At 35.2% G+C, this 14,448-nt stretch overlaps 1 protein-coding gene across 1 annotated transcript; it reads right to left on the bottom strand.

Annotated features, from left to right (window-relative positions):
• Window positions 1-3,907: 3,907 nt before the first annotated feature.
• Window positions 3,908-13,858, bottom strand: LOC128990387 (uncharacterized). The gene is made up of 3 exons (XM_054412736.1): window positions 13,786-13,858; window positions 8,871-9,321; window positions 3,908-4,016 (listed from the first exon to the last, which is right to left on the bottom strand). Exons 1-3 carry the CDS (start codon window positions 13,838-13,840, stop codon window positions 4,001-4,003), a joined length of 522 nt encoding a protein of 173 aa, XP_054268711.1. The 5' UTR covers window positions 13,841-13,858; the 3' UTR covers window positions 3,908-4,000.
• Between the last annotated feature and the right edge of the window lie 590 nt (window positions 13,859-14,448).

The raw sequence follows: 14,448 nt of genomic DNA, 5'->3' as shown, positions 1-14,448 counted from the left end.
CTTTTTTGTTTTGAGGTCTCCTGAGGCCAAAAACACCATCCCTTCAAATTCAGATATATATATATGTGTGTGTCCTTTAGCACGATAACTCAAATAAAATAATCTGATCTAGTTTAGTATATTGAAGCATTGTTTATGCCTAATGGTTACAGAGAAATTTCAAACAAGTGTAAATTTAAAATTCCCGTGTTATTCTTATGGAGAAAATTAAAACTGTTGTAGTTTGATACATTATATGTTGATAAAATTTGGCAAATTTATTTATTTCATCCTATACTATTGACATTGTTAAAAAAATATTTTTTACCTTCTCCGTAGCAACAAAATTAAGCACTCGTTAAATCTAAAGTTATTTAAATTGGTAATAAATATGTTATGTCTTATTTATGGAAATATTTGAGTAAAAATGTAATCAGGCACGTTGAAATTCGCTTAGTCTGCAGGTTTGCTGCGGCGGGGGTGTTTTGTTGTTGCCTGAGTTCTTGTAGGTAATATGTTTGTGACATTATATGCATTTCGCCACCTTGTGTGGCGTCTTCAGGGGTCTTGTGAATTCATCTTCTTATCGTAAACATTATAGTCTATCCCTAGCAGTTTATCACTATTGTGGTCACTCTATTATAACGGTCGGGTCTATCGGACAACAGCACGACCACGGGCAGGCAGCGGAGTCACGGGGAGAGGTATTTCTTCTCCAATTTCATTTCTTGGACTAAATGACTTAGATTTTTTGAGTTGAAAAAATCTTAATTACACAAACATCACTTTTATTCATTTAAGAAGTAGAGAAGTTGACTATAGTTCGGCCGCTTAGAAAGCGACCTCCTCTAGCATTGGTTTAGCATTAGCGCGCAGGTCGTTTTCTAAGCGGCCGAACTATAGTGTTTCGTAGAATCTGCCCTCATACATTGAATATATTAATGGTGGATAGCATCTTTTATGTCTCATCAATTAATAGTGTGAAAACCAAGAGTTAAAATAGAATTTGTTCAGTAACACAACCGCTGGACAGCACTTTAGCTAAGTTCTATTTGAACACAAACTGACCACAGATTAATATTTACAGCTGGTCCATAATAGGATATCTAACCTGGCATTCTGCTAGACAAAGTCATATGATATTCATCGAATTCATCCTACATGCTGACTGCACAGAAGAAACACCTGGTAGAACATCTTATAATTCCTTCGGCGTTTCTTCCAATGTTCAAATAAATAAATGAATAGTTGAGATAGGTTTATGAATGGGAAGGAGTTGGGCCAACTGATGTCACCAGCCTTGTACTGTATTGCTGTATGAATGCAAAACATTTCTGAGCAGATACAGATGTTATCTGACTTCCTGTACCTCAGTTGGATCCCCAGACGTGTAGAAACATTATTTTAGAAGGGCTGTTTAAAAATAATTTGTATTAAGTGTAGGCTACTTGGTAGATTCTATTTTTTATGTGAATTGTACATAAGTAGCCCTACATGTTTTCTTGTTCATCTCAAGACTAGTGCAGTTTTTTACTATGGGGGTAAACCTCTCATTCCCATGTTAAAGCTATTAGAGAGCTTGCTGATGTATAATACTCATTTTTTTCAAATCCACTGACTTTTTAAGTATGAAAAATTGAAAGATAAACTTGCTGTATACTATAACATCTTTTATGTCTCACCAGTTATAGAGTTACTTAAAACTACGGTAGAAATGAAATAGGTACTGACAGAAGCACACTCCGTGGCTCATTGCACTGGCTGCAGATGATCTATATGTAGTATGTTATAATAGTATTACTGCACCTAGAAATACCTCTAAAGTGTGAGGGTGAATTTTTTTAAATAGTTGTTACTTGTCTTATTTGTACAACATAGGCACCATAACCTATATCCATATATAAATCCCAAAGTACCCATGAACTTTTGAGAAGACTACAAGTCACGCCCCCATAAACCATACACTTACAAAAAAAAAGAGACAAAAAACCTTATACTTAGCCTGTGCTTTCTACCAAATATGTACTTCTACTAAATAACCCTGTAGATGAAATCTGATTATTTACTTGAAAGAAGTCAATTAACATTAGAACAACTTAAAAGTAAGTACCACATGGATTCTTTAGCTTTTATATTTCTTTATTTACGACATGGCCTTCATTTTGACGTAGCCTACCTACCAAGTACTACTATGTATAAGAATTCCATCCTGAAATATCACCTCTTTATCTTTCCTTTACTTCAGGTTTCAATGAATGGATATGTTGTTTCGAATTTGTTACTGACAGGAAACGGTTTATATCAGTTTTGATTCGGTTCTTTACCAAGCGACGTAGAACGCTCTGTTGTATCCATTGGAGTTTTTTTTACACATTAAGCCCTTTAAGCGGCCTACACACTACACGTGCATTGCACGCCGTGCCATTTTTTATATTGGCACGACGTGCTTTGCACGGCACATTTTGCCCACACACTTGATCTCCAGTGTAGCCTGCAACGTGCTAAATTACATCGTCTGTTCGTACAAATGAAATGCAGAACACACACGTGTTTTTCAAAGACATTATTGATTAATCATTAAAAATAGACACAAGGCAGCAGCACTAAGCCGCCTTAAGTGCCTAGGTTAGTCCAGACCTTGCACCTCGCTGCCGTACAGATATACGCCGGCAGGGCACTTGGTTCACAATACTGTGGTGGAGGATGTATATTATATATACATATGATAGTATATTATATATACATATGATATATTATATAGAGATCTATGACTGCGTCTCGGGTCACGCATCACATACAGCGCGCGATCCATTATGTTATAATCTCGATGGTCGTGCAAATGATTAATTATCAATTATCAATAATTATAAATGATCAATTATCAATAATTATCAATTATCAATTATCAATAATTATCAATTATCAATAATTATCAATTATTTAAGATGGGGACGCCACTATGTGCGTATTTAATCTGTGTTGCAAATGGCCAAGACAAAATGCCGTTGATTCACTAATAAGAAAGTACTATTATAGGGCCAAATCCTGTCAAAATTGGTTGAACTACCAGCACGTGGCACGGGGATCGCCTACACACTAGCACGTTGGAACGGCGTGCTTTGGCACGGCACGCCGAAAATCAAACTCGTTTTGATTTCCACCGTGCCATGCCAATGCACGCCGTGCTTGCACGGTGTTCACCACACACTTGCACGTTTTGTCAGTTTTTGGCACGACGTGCTTGCACGGCGTGCAATGCACGTGTAGTGTAGGCCGCTTTAGGTTCGTTATCTCCTAAACACATGCTAAAAAGAACTCTATTATCATGTTGATGAAAAACTAAGCACGATCCAAAATGGATTGTAGCTACCTTAGGTACCTACACCACACTATAAAAGCAGAAGTTGGCCGTCTCCGGTCCACAGAGCACTAAATAAAAAGTGCTCTATGGACTAAATAAGAAGTGCGCTTCTTATTTAGTGTTCTGTGCTGGGGTTAAACTGTCATACTACGCAATAGTCCGTGATCCTTTTAAACTGACTAAGTAGGAATTTCCATTGAAAGGGAAATTCCTTAGGAAAGCTAAAGACCTTTGCCATGACTTTATATAAGGCATATGGACCCACGCTAACAAAGGAAGGATTGACGTGCTAGACCCTGTTTTTTACACATTCAGTTTTCGTGGCTTTGTCAAGGATGCGCTATGTGAAACCTATGTCTGTGTAAAAACAATTTAAGAATGATTTGAGAAGAATTCACTGCGAATGCTTTGCACGGGTCGGCTAGGAAATGAATAAATCATAAAATTATTGAATTGTATGTTCACCTAAAAAAAATAAATTTCTTATGAGAAAATGACAAGTAAAAGGTACTCGAGTTATTTCAAACTAAATACAATTCTGGAAGGTAGAAACAAATGCTGCCAAACTTAAAAGTTGTTACAAAAAATTTAATTACAATAAATAAATCTTTGAGTTTCAATCAGTTTTGTAGATGAGTTTCATTCAATCGTATTTCAAAGCTATCTCCCCCTGTATCTGAAACAGAATAAAAATGTTAAGCATTTATTGGCACTGGAGTATTTTACTATGAAAAATACACGAGGTGCAAAGTAGACTTTCAGTTTCCACGTTCAACTTGTTACCAGTTTCATTATCACCAATGATCGTAGTTAAATTGTATATTTGACTATGACACAATGAGCTGCTGCTGTTAATGGTTATGTCACTTTTCGCCCGAGTCTCATTCCGCCCGATATTACCATAGGCTAACCAACCATTTTGTCTATTATGATTGTGTTATCATCATGCCATCAATATTTCAAACTATTTACAACAACTACCTATTATTTATGCAACAATAAGCAAAAACGTTAACTAATGAATCAATCGATAAATAATTTTGATCCATGCGATTGCCACAATCAAAATTTACAACTGTTTAGAACAGTTGTAAATAGTCCAGTAAATCTGTCAGAAAAAATGGGGTTGCTGTGCAAAAGGTCGGGTAGTTCTGATTTTTGGATATGTTGTTAGTATTTGGCCCATAACATAAAATCCAAGTTATCCACCTCGAGATACTGCCGCTCGCCGCGGGGCGCGCCACTTGTTATCGAATTATAAAAAAATATGGCAATTCCTATTGTTTTTCACTCAATCTTGCGAACCGTTGATTTTACCGGAAATTTTATATTATTACATTAAAGAAGAATAAATTTGTGGCAGTTTAAGCCCAACAGCAAGTATGTAGCGTAAATAATAGTCATAATACAGACCATCAAAATAAATAAATTTTCCAAAGACGTATAAAAATTGTGGTTTTTTCAATATGTCCACAATATAGTTGTTTGAAGCAAACACCGTATTGAATTAGAGAGTATGCCAGTTTATTTGTTATTAATAGAAAATAAATGAAAGTATGAATAAAAATGCCCCCACCTCAGCAAACCTGCAGACTAAGCAAATTTCTATTTGCTTGATTTGATTTTCACAAACCTATTCAAATAACATTAGGTTTAACTGGTACCTAGGTTTTCTGCTACAGGGAGGGTAATATAGTATATAAAATAATAATAGTATGATAAGAAACAAATCAATTTACCCAATTTTATAAAAATGTGTCTATAAATAAGGTAAAAACAATAATTAAACATCTTCGCTATTGGAATAACTTGAGGTTTTTTAATTTACATTTTTTAATTTTCTCCGTAACCAATAACTGTAAAAAACATTTTAATGTACTAAATTATTAGTTTTTAAGCTCTACAAAATTCTTTAATGATACAATTGTAAAATTGTATGTTTTGAGGGTTAAAAATGAAAAAAAAAAATTCTTACCGGCAAAATACCTATAAAGCAACCGTTCCTATGGCCGGCCTTATCATGCCGATCATGCTTTTAATAACTCGTTTTAATAAATACATGTACGTTTAGATGATTCAATGATTCATTAAGCCATTAAGCAAAAGCAATAGGCTAAGTCACTTACAATACAAACTAAATGATAAATAGTCCATCTCTTGATTCACAAATAAAAGTAATGTTTGTACCAAATTCCATTAAATCGGATGATTTTTGGGAATCATCGTGCTAACGGACGATAATAACTTTTTTGGATACAGTTTAGTAAAATCTTTAGTTTTTTTTTTTTATACAGGGTCTGCAAAAAACTTACCTAGTTAGAAAATTTATTTATTTATTGTACTAGATACAAACTACTGTTTAACGACTGATACCATAGAGAAGGCTATGCTGATACATTAAATGAAAGGTAATAAAATAAAAGTTATTTTAACACGACCACACCTCAATATGCGAACCATTTGTAGCCCTGCAGACATGCAAGCTATTTTTACTCATTTTTATCATTAATATTTTATTATTCGTATTATAATTTATTACCAAAACTATGTTCAAGGTCAAATAGGTGTACGCAACTTATTGCCAACGTACGAAACTAAAACGTTGAAGTATACTCTACACAGCACGAAATGATTATTACTCATCCATTTGAACAATAGTATCAGACCAGTATCACACCAGAACTCGTCTGTACGTCTTGTAGTGAAATTTCCGATCTTTGTGAATTTGTTGTGTTCTTCAATATCAATCATGTATTTCAATTAATTCATATTCAGCATGCCCTGTATAGATGGGCGCACTTGGCGTGGAAAAATTACCCGCTGCATGGAAGATCTGTAGAGTGATTGTGATTGGAAGATCTCATTTGCCTGATCTTTAAGCCTCAATAAACTGTTAACTATGTTACACTGTTTTATTTTGTTTTCATGTGAAAGTATTGTACCCAAAGCTTAGCTTAAATGTTTATGTATAAACATTTGACAGCTTTGGAAAGAGTAGTTTTGCCGTTGAAGGTATATTTGAAGGTCTGTTTTTGGCATGTAAACCTACATTTATTAAAACGAGTTCGCGAAGCATGATCAGGCCATGGGAACGGTTGCTTTATGGGGTTTTTGTTAAGAACGGGTTTTTCGTATTTTTGGCCCTCAAAACATACAATTTTACAATGAGTCTCTAAACCATTTTGTAGGGTTTAAAAACAAATAATTTAGTACATTAAAATGTTTTTACAGTTATTGGTTACGGAGAAAATTAAACAACCTCAAGTTATTCCAATAGCAAAGATTTTAATTATTGTTTTTTCCTTATTTATAGACACATTTTTATAAAATTGGGTAAATTTATTTGTTTCTTATCATACTATTATTATTTTATATACTATATTACCCTCCCTATAGCAGCAAACCTAGGTACATACCAGTTAAACCTAATGTTATTTAAATAGGTTTGTGAAAATCAAATCAAGCAAATAGAAATTTGCTTAGTCTGCAGGTTTGCTGAGGTGGGGATATTTTCATTCATACTTTCATTTATTTTCTATTAATAACAAATAAACTGGCATACTCTCTAAATCAATACGGTGTTTGCTTCAATTAACTATATTGTGGACATATTGAAAAAACCACAATTTTTATACGTATTTGCAAAATTTATTTATTTTGATGGTCTGTATTGTGACCATTATTTACGCTACATACTTGCTGTTGGGCTTAAACTGTCACAAATTTATCCTCGTTTAATTATATAAAGTAATACTTTCGGTAAAATCAACTGTTCGCGAGATCGAGTGAAACCCCACATGAATGGTCAGATTTTTGATATTTCGATAACAAGTGGCGTGCCCCGCGGCGAGCGGCAGTATCTCGAGGTGGATAACTTGGATTTTATGTTATGGGCCCAATACTAACAACATATCCAAAAATCAGAACTACCCGACCTTTTGCATACCAAAATGTCTTATTTTACTGGACTAAAAGACTAAACGCGAGTTGCGTACACTACTTTACCTACGACCGTTTTTTAATTACTAAAAATCTGGGTTTTTATTACTAACAATCACTACTCATAACTTCCTAGAGAGGTTATGTTTTCGTTTATTGCCATTGTCACTGAAAGTGATGCAACGACTTATTGTATAATCAGCTGATTTCATGTAATTACGTGTTTGTAAAACTTTGTTAAATAATACGTTACTTTTTCAGGCAATAGATTCTGCTAGCAGCATTCTTACCATAAATACTGTATCAGGTACAATTAGGGAAATATTGCATATATTTTTGGACAACTGAATAATATAGTGAAACAGTTAATTTACAGTTTTTAGTATCGAATATGTGGTCCACAACGAGTTGGGTGAAAAAGTGGTTAAGAGGTTTTCAAAATAAACCAGAAGAACATTTTCATTTATCAATTTAACCTTATGTATTTTGTTTCGTCCATTTAATGAATTGCTGGTATGTAATTGCATATTATGGTACCTTTGTTTTGATTTTGGTGGCAAAAGATTAGCACAAACAGTTTTTGCTCTCATTTCTATCTTGTTAACATCACTTTCACTAACTGATATTTTAAAATCAACCTTAATTTAACTTCCACCAACTTAGGTTAAGAATACGCGAGTATCAACAGGAACAAGCCGGATCAACAATTAAAATTGTCAACTGATCAGCTGACCGCTTACTTTCTTAGAACATGAATCCATATTAAATACATAATCAGTATCCATAGCATTGCAAAAGAATTGTATTATTGTCACCGTTGCCTAGCAACTATTTATTTTTTTTTTTCGCTGATTCCTCAAATATTTCTTCACATATAAAAGTTGTGGTTGTGTTGACTATCAGTGTGCATTATTATCGTGGTAATAGGGTATAGTGTGGTGAAAAATAGCGTTCGTACCACGGACCGAAATGGTTTTGCAGATATGCATATGCATTTAACCATTAAAACACAGACTATAAACACTAACTTATATAAACAGGGATAAACTTATTGAAATGCAAATTTCAAGGTGAAGAATTGCGTGGTTCACGGTTGAGAAGATGACCAACCTTCTTGAACATGAACTCTCATGAACAGAGAACTGTATTGTACAAGTAGCCTAGGCGGTAGTTAACATGGAATAACCACTGGAACAACCTTATAATTTGTACTTCCGGCTTTAATCGCGGGTTTTGTACTCAGCACAGCTTAAACATTTATTTATCAACGGCAATACACCAATTCACATAAAGATCACGATTATTTTCTGTTTGAGCGATTAATTATTAACCTGATCGGAAATGATGTCGGTCCAAGATGTAATTTTGTCTTTGGGCTTACAATTAGTGATAAAGGAAGGACGACATGAGTGCGTTCAAACAGCCGTGGCACCTGAGGGATTAGGAGGCCCCGAGGGTTTCCATGGAGTCTCCTAATCCGTCAGGTGCCACGGCTGTTTGAACGGAGTATAGATAGTAAGACGACCATAGTTTAAACAAAATGACTGATATTGAAAAGCACAAGAATTTCTACTCTATTAATCTGACCTACCCTCCAACTCCTCCCGCGCTGGCTGACGAGCTGGCCTGACTCTGCGATTGGCTGAAGGACCCTCCGAACGGTCCAATGGGAGTGTTCAGCCCGAAGGACTGACTGGAGGCCGAACTTTGCGCCTGGGAGTTAGACTGAGACTGAGACTGACCTCCTGGGTAGCCTCCATATCCTTGCTGAGGGTAACCTCCTCCACACCCTGGGCAACCTCCTCCGTACCCTGGCTTGTACTTGTGCTTGTGGCCTCCATAGCCACCTCCTGGGTAGCCACCGTATCCGCCGCCTGGATATCCACCATAGCCTCCTCCGTAGCCTCCACCATAGCCTCCTCCATAGCCACCCCCGTAGCCTCCTCCTGGGTACCCTCCATATCCGCCACCTGGATATCCTCCGTAGGCTTTCCCGTAAGTTTTAGCGGCCGCCCTCACTGAGCGTAGCCTGGTCCGACCACCTGCACAAAGTGTATATTATTAATATTATATATATATATATATATATGTATATATATATATATATATATTATTTTGTATATTATATAATAGAGTAGTTGATCTTCCGCGATATATTGAAATTTAATGAATAAACGCAGAAGGGTTGACCCATCTCCTGTGTTCTCCTAGCCGCCGAATTCGGCAGAGACTATACCCTGCGGCGGGCCGTGAGACCAGCGATATATAAACTATTACATCATAGTTATATTATACCAATGAGCGAAGTCAGTCCCGCACGCCGCAGCGACTGACGATCTCATGGAATATGTTTGGTATCATTTACCACGCGGTAATGGATTGCAACGGTCCTCAGTCGCGAGAGTGACTTTGTGTTACAACTATTATTGGTGTAATTATTTCATTTTAGTTACTACCTTTAAATTCTGTAACATTCAATTAATCCAACTTCAAACTGTGACAACTAATTAGGTCCAACTATTGTCATATAGTAATGTCATATCAAAGTATATTTTTGTTTGGTAAAAAATAAAACTTGTGCGATATAAATTTGTGTTTATACGCCGCCGCACATTCAGATTTAAAGAACTCTTAAAAGGAGGCAAATTGGGAACACTATTCTACTAAAAGCTGACGCATAAACCAAATAAGCATTTGAGTATGGACATTTTTGTTACTATAAAAGGCGCAACTAGGGAGCAAATATCACAGCTACTGTATTTATAAACCCTTTTTACTAAATGTCCTGTGTAAACATTTTACTAAATGTGTTTACGTAATTTCAGTTAGTTAAAAGAATAAAAGTTGACACTATACTCTGTTCACAAAATGGCTGTTTGAGGGGAAGGAATTCCATTTCCTCCATCTCGCCCCAACCATAAAAAAACAGCCAACAGCTCATCAACTTATTAATAAATACAGCTAAAAAGTTGCGGGGAATCCAGGAAACCTTCTCCTTAAACTCCATAAACTTTGAAAACTGACCATAATAACTTTCAGTATTAGAAAATACAGTACATTAATATACAGTAGGTATATTATCAAATACTTATTTGCCTGTCTTATGAATGTATGTACTTTATGCGTTACTGATTATACGAATACATGAATTTTTTCTGTTCTATTCTCGAGCTTAAACTTTATTTTCAATTAGATATTAAATTTATTTATATTTTAAACTTTTATATGTTTGGGTTCTACCTCCCTGGCATTAAAGTTACCATATTAACACTAAACGAATTATTTTATAAATCGGTTTCTATGAAAATGGTAAGAAAACTAAAATGTTTAAATTCACTTGCTTACACGATTCAAAGGTTTTTTTAAACTTTACATTGCCATATAGCTGACGAAACAATAAAAGAGTATTTACAAAGCTACTTGGTAATTTGTTAATAGTGGTTTTGTTTACTGTACATTGATAATTAGACTACAGTCAATTATTTGTTATACAAGCTGTTTTAGATACTTTTAAGGATTTTTTTCTGTTTTATAATTTGCAAAGCATGTGTCAAACTTCTAATAACTTATTTTTATTATCGGATGGATATCCGAATTATTTTATAAATCGGTTTCTATGAAAATGGTAAGAAAACTAAAATGTTTAAATTCACTTGCTTACACAATTCAAAAGTTTTTTTAAACTTTACATTGCCATATAGCTGACGAAACAATAAATAAAGTGTTTTCAAAGGTACTTGGTAATTTGTTTATAGTGGTTTTGTTTATTGTACATTGATTATTAGACTACAGTTAATTATTTGTTATACAAGCTGTTTTAGGGTAAAAACACAGTGGAGCAGGGCAGGTAGCTGGTAGCCTAGCAGGTCGCTTACTCGCTTACTGCTATGTAGAATTAACGCACGCGTTGTTATGGGTACGCACACAGTCGCGCCTAGCAGGTAGCCGAGATGGTAGCAGTAAGCTAGGCGGCAAGCTAGAAGAATTGCCAAGTCGATTGTTTGGGAGCTGCAAGCGGGGATGGCTCGACTGGAGCATGCGCAAATAGCAGAACTTGACAGCCACGTGTTCTCGAGTTCGCTAGTTCCACGTCGGATCTTTCACTGCGCATTCTCTGTATACGGAGTGTTGTTTGTTTTAATCGATTTATTTGGTTGTTGTTTTGTTTACAAGAAATAAAATAATGGACGTAGACAAATTAATATCGGAGGTTTTTATTCGTGTGCCTTTGTGGAACCAAGCCCATCCCACTATGTTATTCTGATGGATAATAATTAAAAAATATTAAAAAAGCTTGTCACTGAATTTATGCAAATAAAACTAGGTATTTATGTGGATGGATGTGATATTAACAGACTATAGAGATAATGTTCAATAGATAATAGTGACCAGCAATGATGAGGTAGAAAATCAATTATACGTATAGTAAAGCATATTTATTTGAAGACAAATGTATTGGGACATGTTATTTAGCTCATGTTCAAAAATGCTGCTTTCTTTCCTTGTTGACAGGATGAACCTGACACTCGCGTTCACTTACTTGAGTTAGTAAAAACCACTTAGATCCTGTACTATCGAGCAATAACTCTTCGTCACTAGAACTCGCCATCTCGACACGGCGGCTGACAAGCGACTGTACTGAGCGCCACTGTGTGTATGTCCCAGCTACCATCCAGGTAACCAGCGGTTAAGCGAGTAAGCGACCAGCCAGGCTACCAGCTACCTGCCCTGCTCCACTGTGTTTTTACCCTTAGATTATTTTAAAGGATTTTTTTTATAATTTGCAAAGCATGTGTCAAACTTCTAATAACTTATTTTTATTATCGGATGGATATCTGTAGACAAAGGCAGCCATTTTATCATACGTTACATTTATCAGGCCTGGCTAATGAACATAATGGCCAGTAACAGAGTTGTCATATAATTCATTCAAAACGCATCGCTAAACTTAGTCATCTTTGCCAAATACGCACACGTCGTGTCGACGTCGAGTAGTCTGACCGACCCTTTGAGGAGTTTTATGTGGTTTTATACAGGTGGAGGATCCGCGGCTATAATAGGTGGTCTTTCAACTACGTACCAGATGACCATTATCACCCAATTCACCGCTCGCAGTGATATAATCTTAACTCGGGTGGTAATAGTAGTTTACGCAACGATAAGGCTCGTACCTTAAATTTTCTACTCGTGTCGTTAACACTATCTACGCGAGTTGCGTACAATACTTTACCTACGACGGTGTTTTAATTACTAAAAATCACTACTCATAACTTCTATAGAGGTTATGTTTTTATTTATAACCTCCCATTGCCACTGACAGTGATGCAACGAAACACACTAATTGCACCAATCAACAATTAAATTGGCCTGAACAGCTGATTAGTTGAATTTCGAATCATTACAATTTTGCTTCTCCTCTCTCAATCCTTGAACCTCATTGATCCGTTACTCGTGTTGTTATGAGTAAAACTATGCTGTTATGAAAGTAAACAATGCTGTTATGAGATACTTTTCAATTCTAAGAACTGTACTGAAACGGCTACTTAAAAAAACGGCCGTAGGTAAAACTATTTATAAGTAATGCGCGACAATAAAAATAGATTCATTTTAAATGTGAACCGCCCGGGGAGGACTTTCAAACGTATTTAAATGGCAAGAAATATTGAGTCTCAATTTGGATTCAATGTATGGAAGCATGGATGGGTAAATTGTGTCAGAATTATATTTTTATTAATGTATAAAAGCATTCTTCTGTCCATATTAAACGTTTAAAAAACCGATCACAAGAGATTGTTAATATAGTAATGTGCAGAACACTGCCAAATCAAATAGTCCGTGCTATGGCTGATTCATTGCAGTATTCGTTACTTTCCTGTTAAAGGGAACATTCATTATTATCGATGATTTTTTTCGATATATCGATATTTTTGTTTTCCGATCAGAACTATTACAAATTCACAACAACAATTAACTGATCTTGTTTAGGCGAAAATAGTCTATATGGATTAAGAAATGAAACTGTTTCCAAGCTAACCTAACATAACCAACCAAACTTGCTGTACCATTGAAAACTTCCGTTTGGGTTTGATAATAGAAAAGGCAAGTTAAACACGGAATTTTTAAATGTTACAGCAAGTTTGGTTAGTTATGTTAGGTTATTTTTTTAGAACAGTTTCATATACTGAACAATATTTATCGCAGTTGTCAGCTGATATGTTTCAATTTGTTAATATCGATATATCGAAAAAAATCATCGATAATAATGAATGTTCCCTTTGACAGGAAAGTACTTTTCCAGTATTCTTTTTTAAATGTACAAAAATGTAAAACTTGATGTGCATAAAGTACTTCGTAGGATAATTAATTTTAAATTTTATTAATTAAAATTTTAGCTATAGTTGCATCAATAAAACACTGGTTTAGTTTAATCCATACACGGACCAATGGTACATTATATTTTATTATGAGAGTATTTAAAACATTGGTCTATTCTGTACACTACCTACCCTCAGCCAGCGCCAGCCACACACAACACAGCACCAACACTACACCAACCCTCATGATGTTACTGATAGTTTGTCGGAGAGGTTCGCTTTTATAATTCTCCCTCTACTCCTGTTCTTCTACCGGTTTTGTCGGACAGTCCATCTGCAATGATGCTAATTGTCGGTCGAGTTCGCTTTCAAGGACCCACGTGAGGTCAGAATCGTTGATCGCGGCGCAAAACGATGAAATCGTCCAGGTTTAGACTACAATGTTATTCGAGTTATGTAACTTCGGTCTATCGGCTTTGTGTTATCAGTTTTTTAATGTGGAGATTTCTGTTCAAAAGGATTTTTGAAAGTTTCAAATTGTTCGTTTAGTGGTTAGAAGCGATAGGATATGAAGTCGGTCTACAAGCAGGACATGCTTAACTTATTTAAAGACATTTTTATTCATAATGTCTACTATGTTGTTTCATTTTGAAATTGCCTGGTTTCGAAATGTTAAAAATACAAATTTGCTGTTACATTTGATTTAATTAGGTATTGATTGAAGTGTTATGAAGGTAGTAAATGAACTGATACTTAATAAACGTGAATTAAATGATAATTGGAAAATAACTCCACGATTATGTAGGTTTCAAGTTCCCATAATATTAATTATTATTGTTATTGTTTTATCACTGG

The sequence above is a fragment of the Macrosteles quadrilineatus genome, unplaced genomic scaffold, assembly GCF_028750875.1.
Source record: "Macrosteles quadrilineatus isolate MER2022 unplaced genomic scaffold, UCM_ALF_1.0 Scaffold_3__2_contigs__length_128488019, whole genome shotgun sequence".
Lineage (NCBI taxonomy): Eukaryota > Metazoa > Arthropoda > Insecta > Hemiptera > Cicadellidae > Macrosteles > Macrosteles quadrilineatus.
This window is presented reverse-complemented; position numbering and strand designations above follow the sequence as displayed.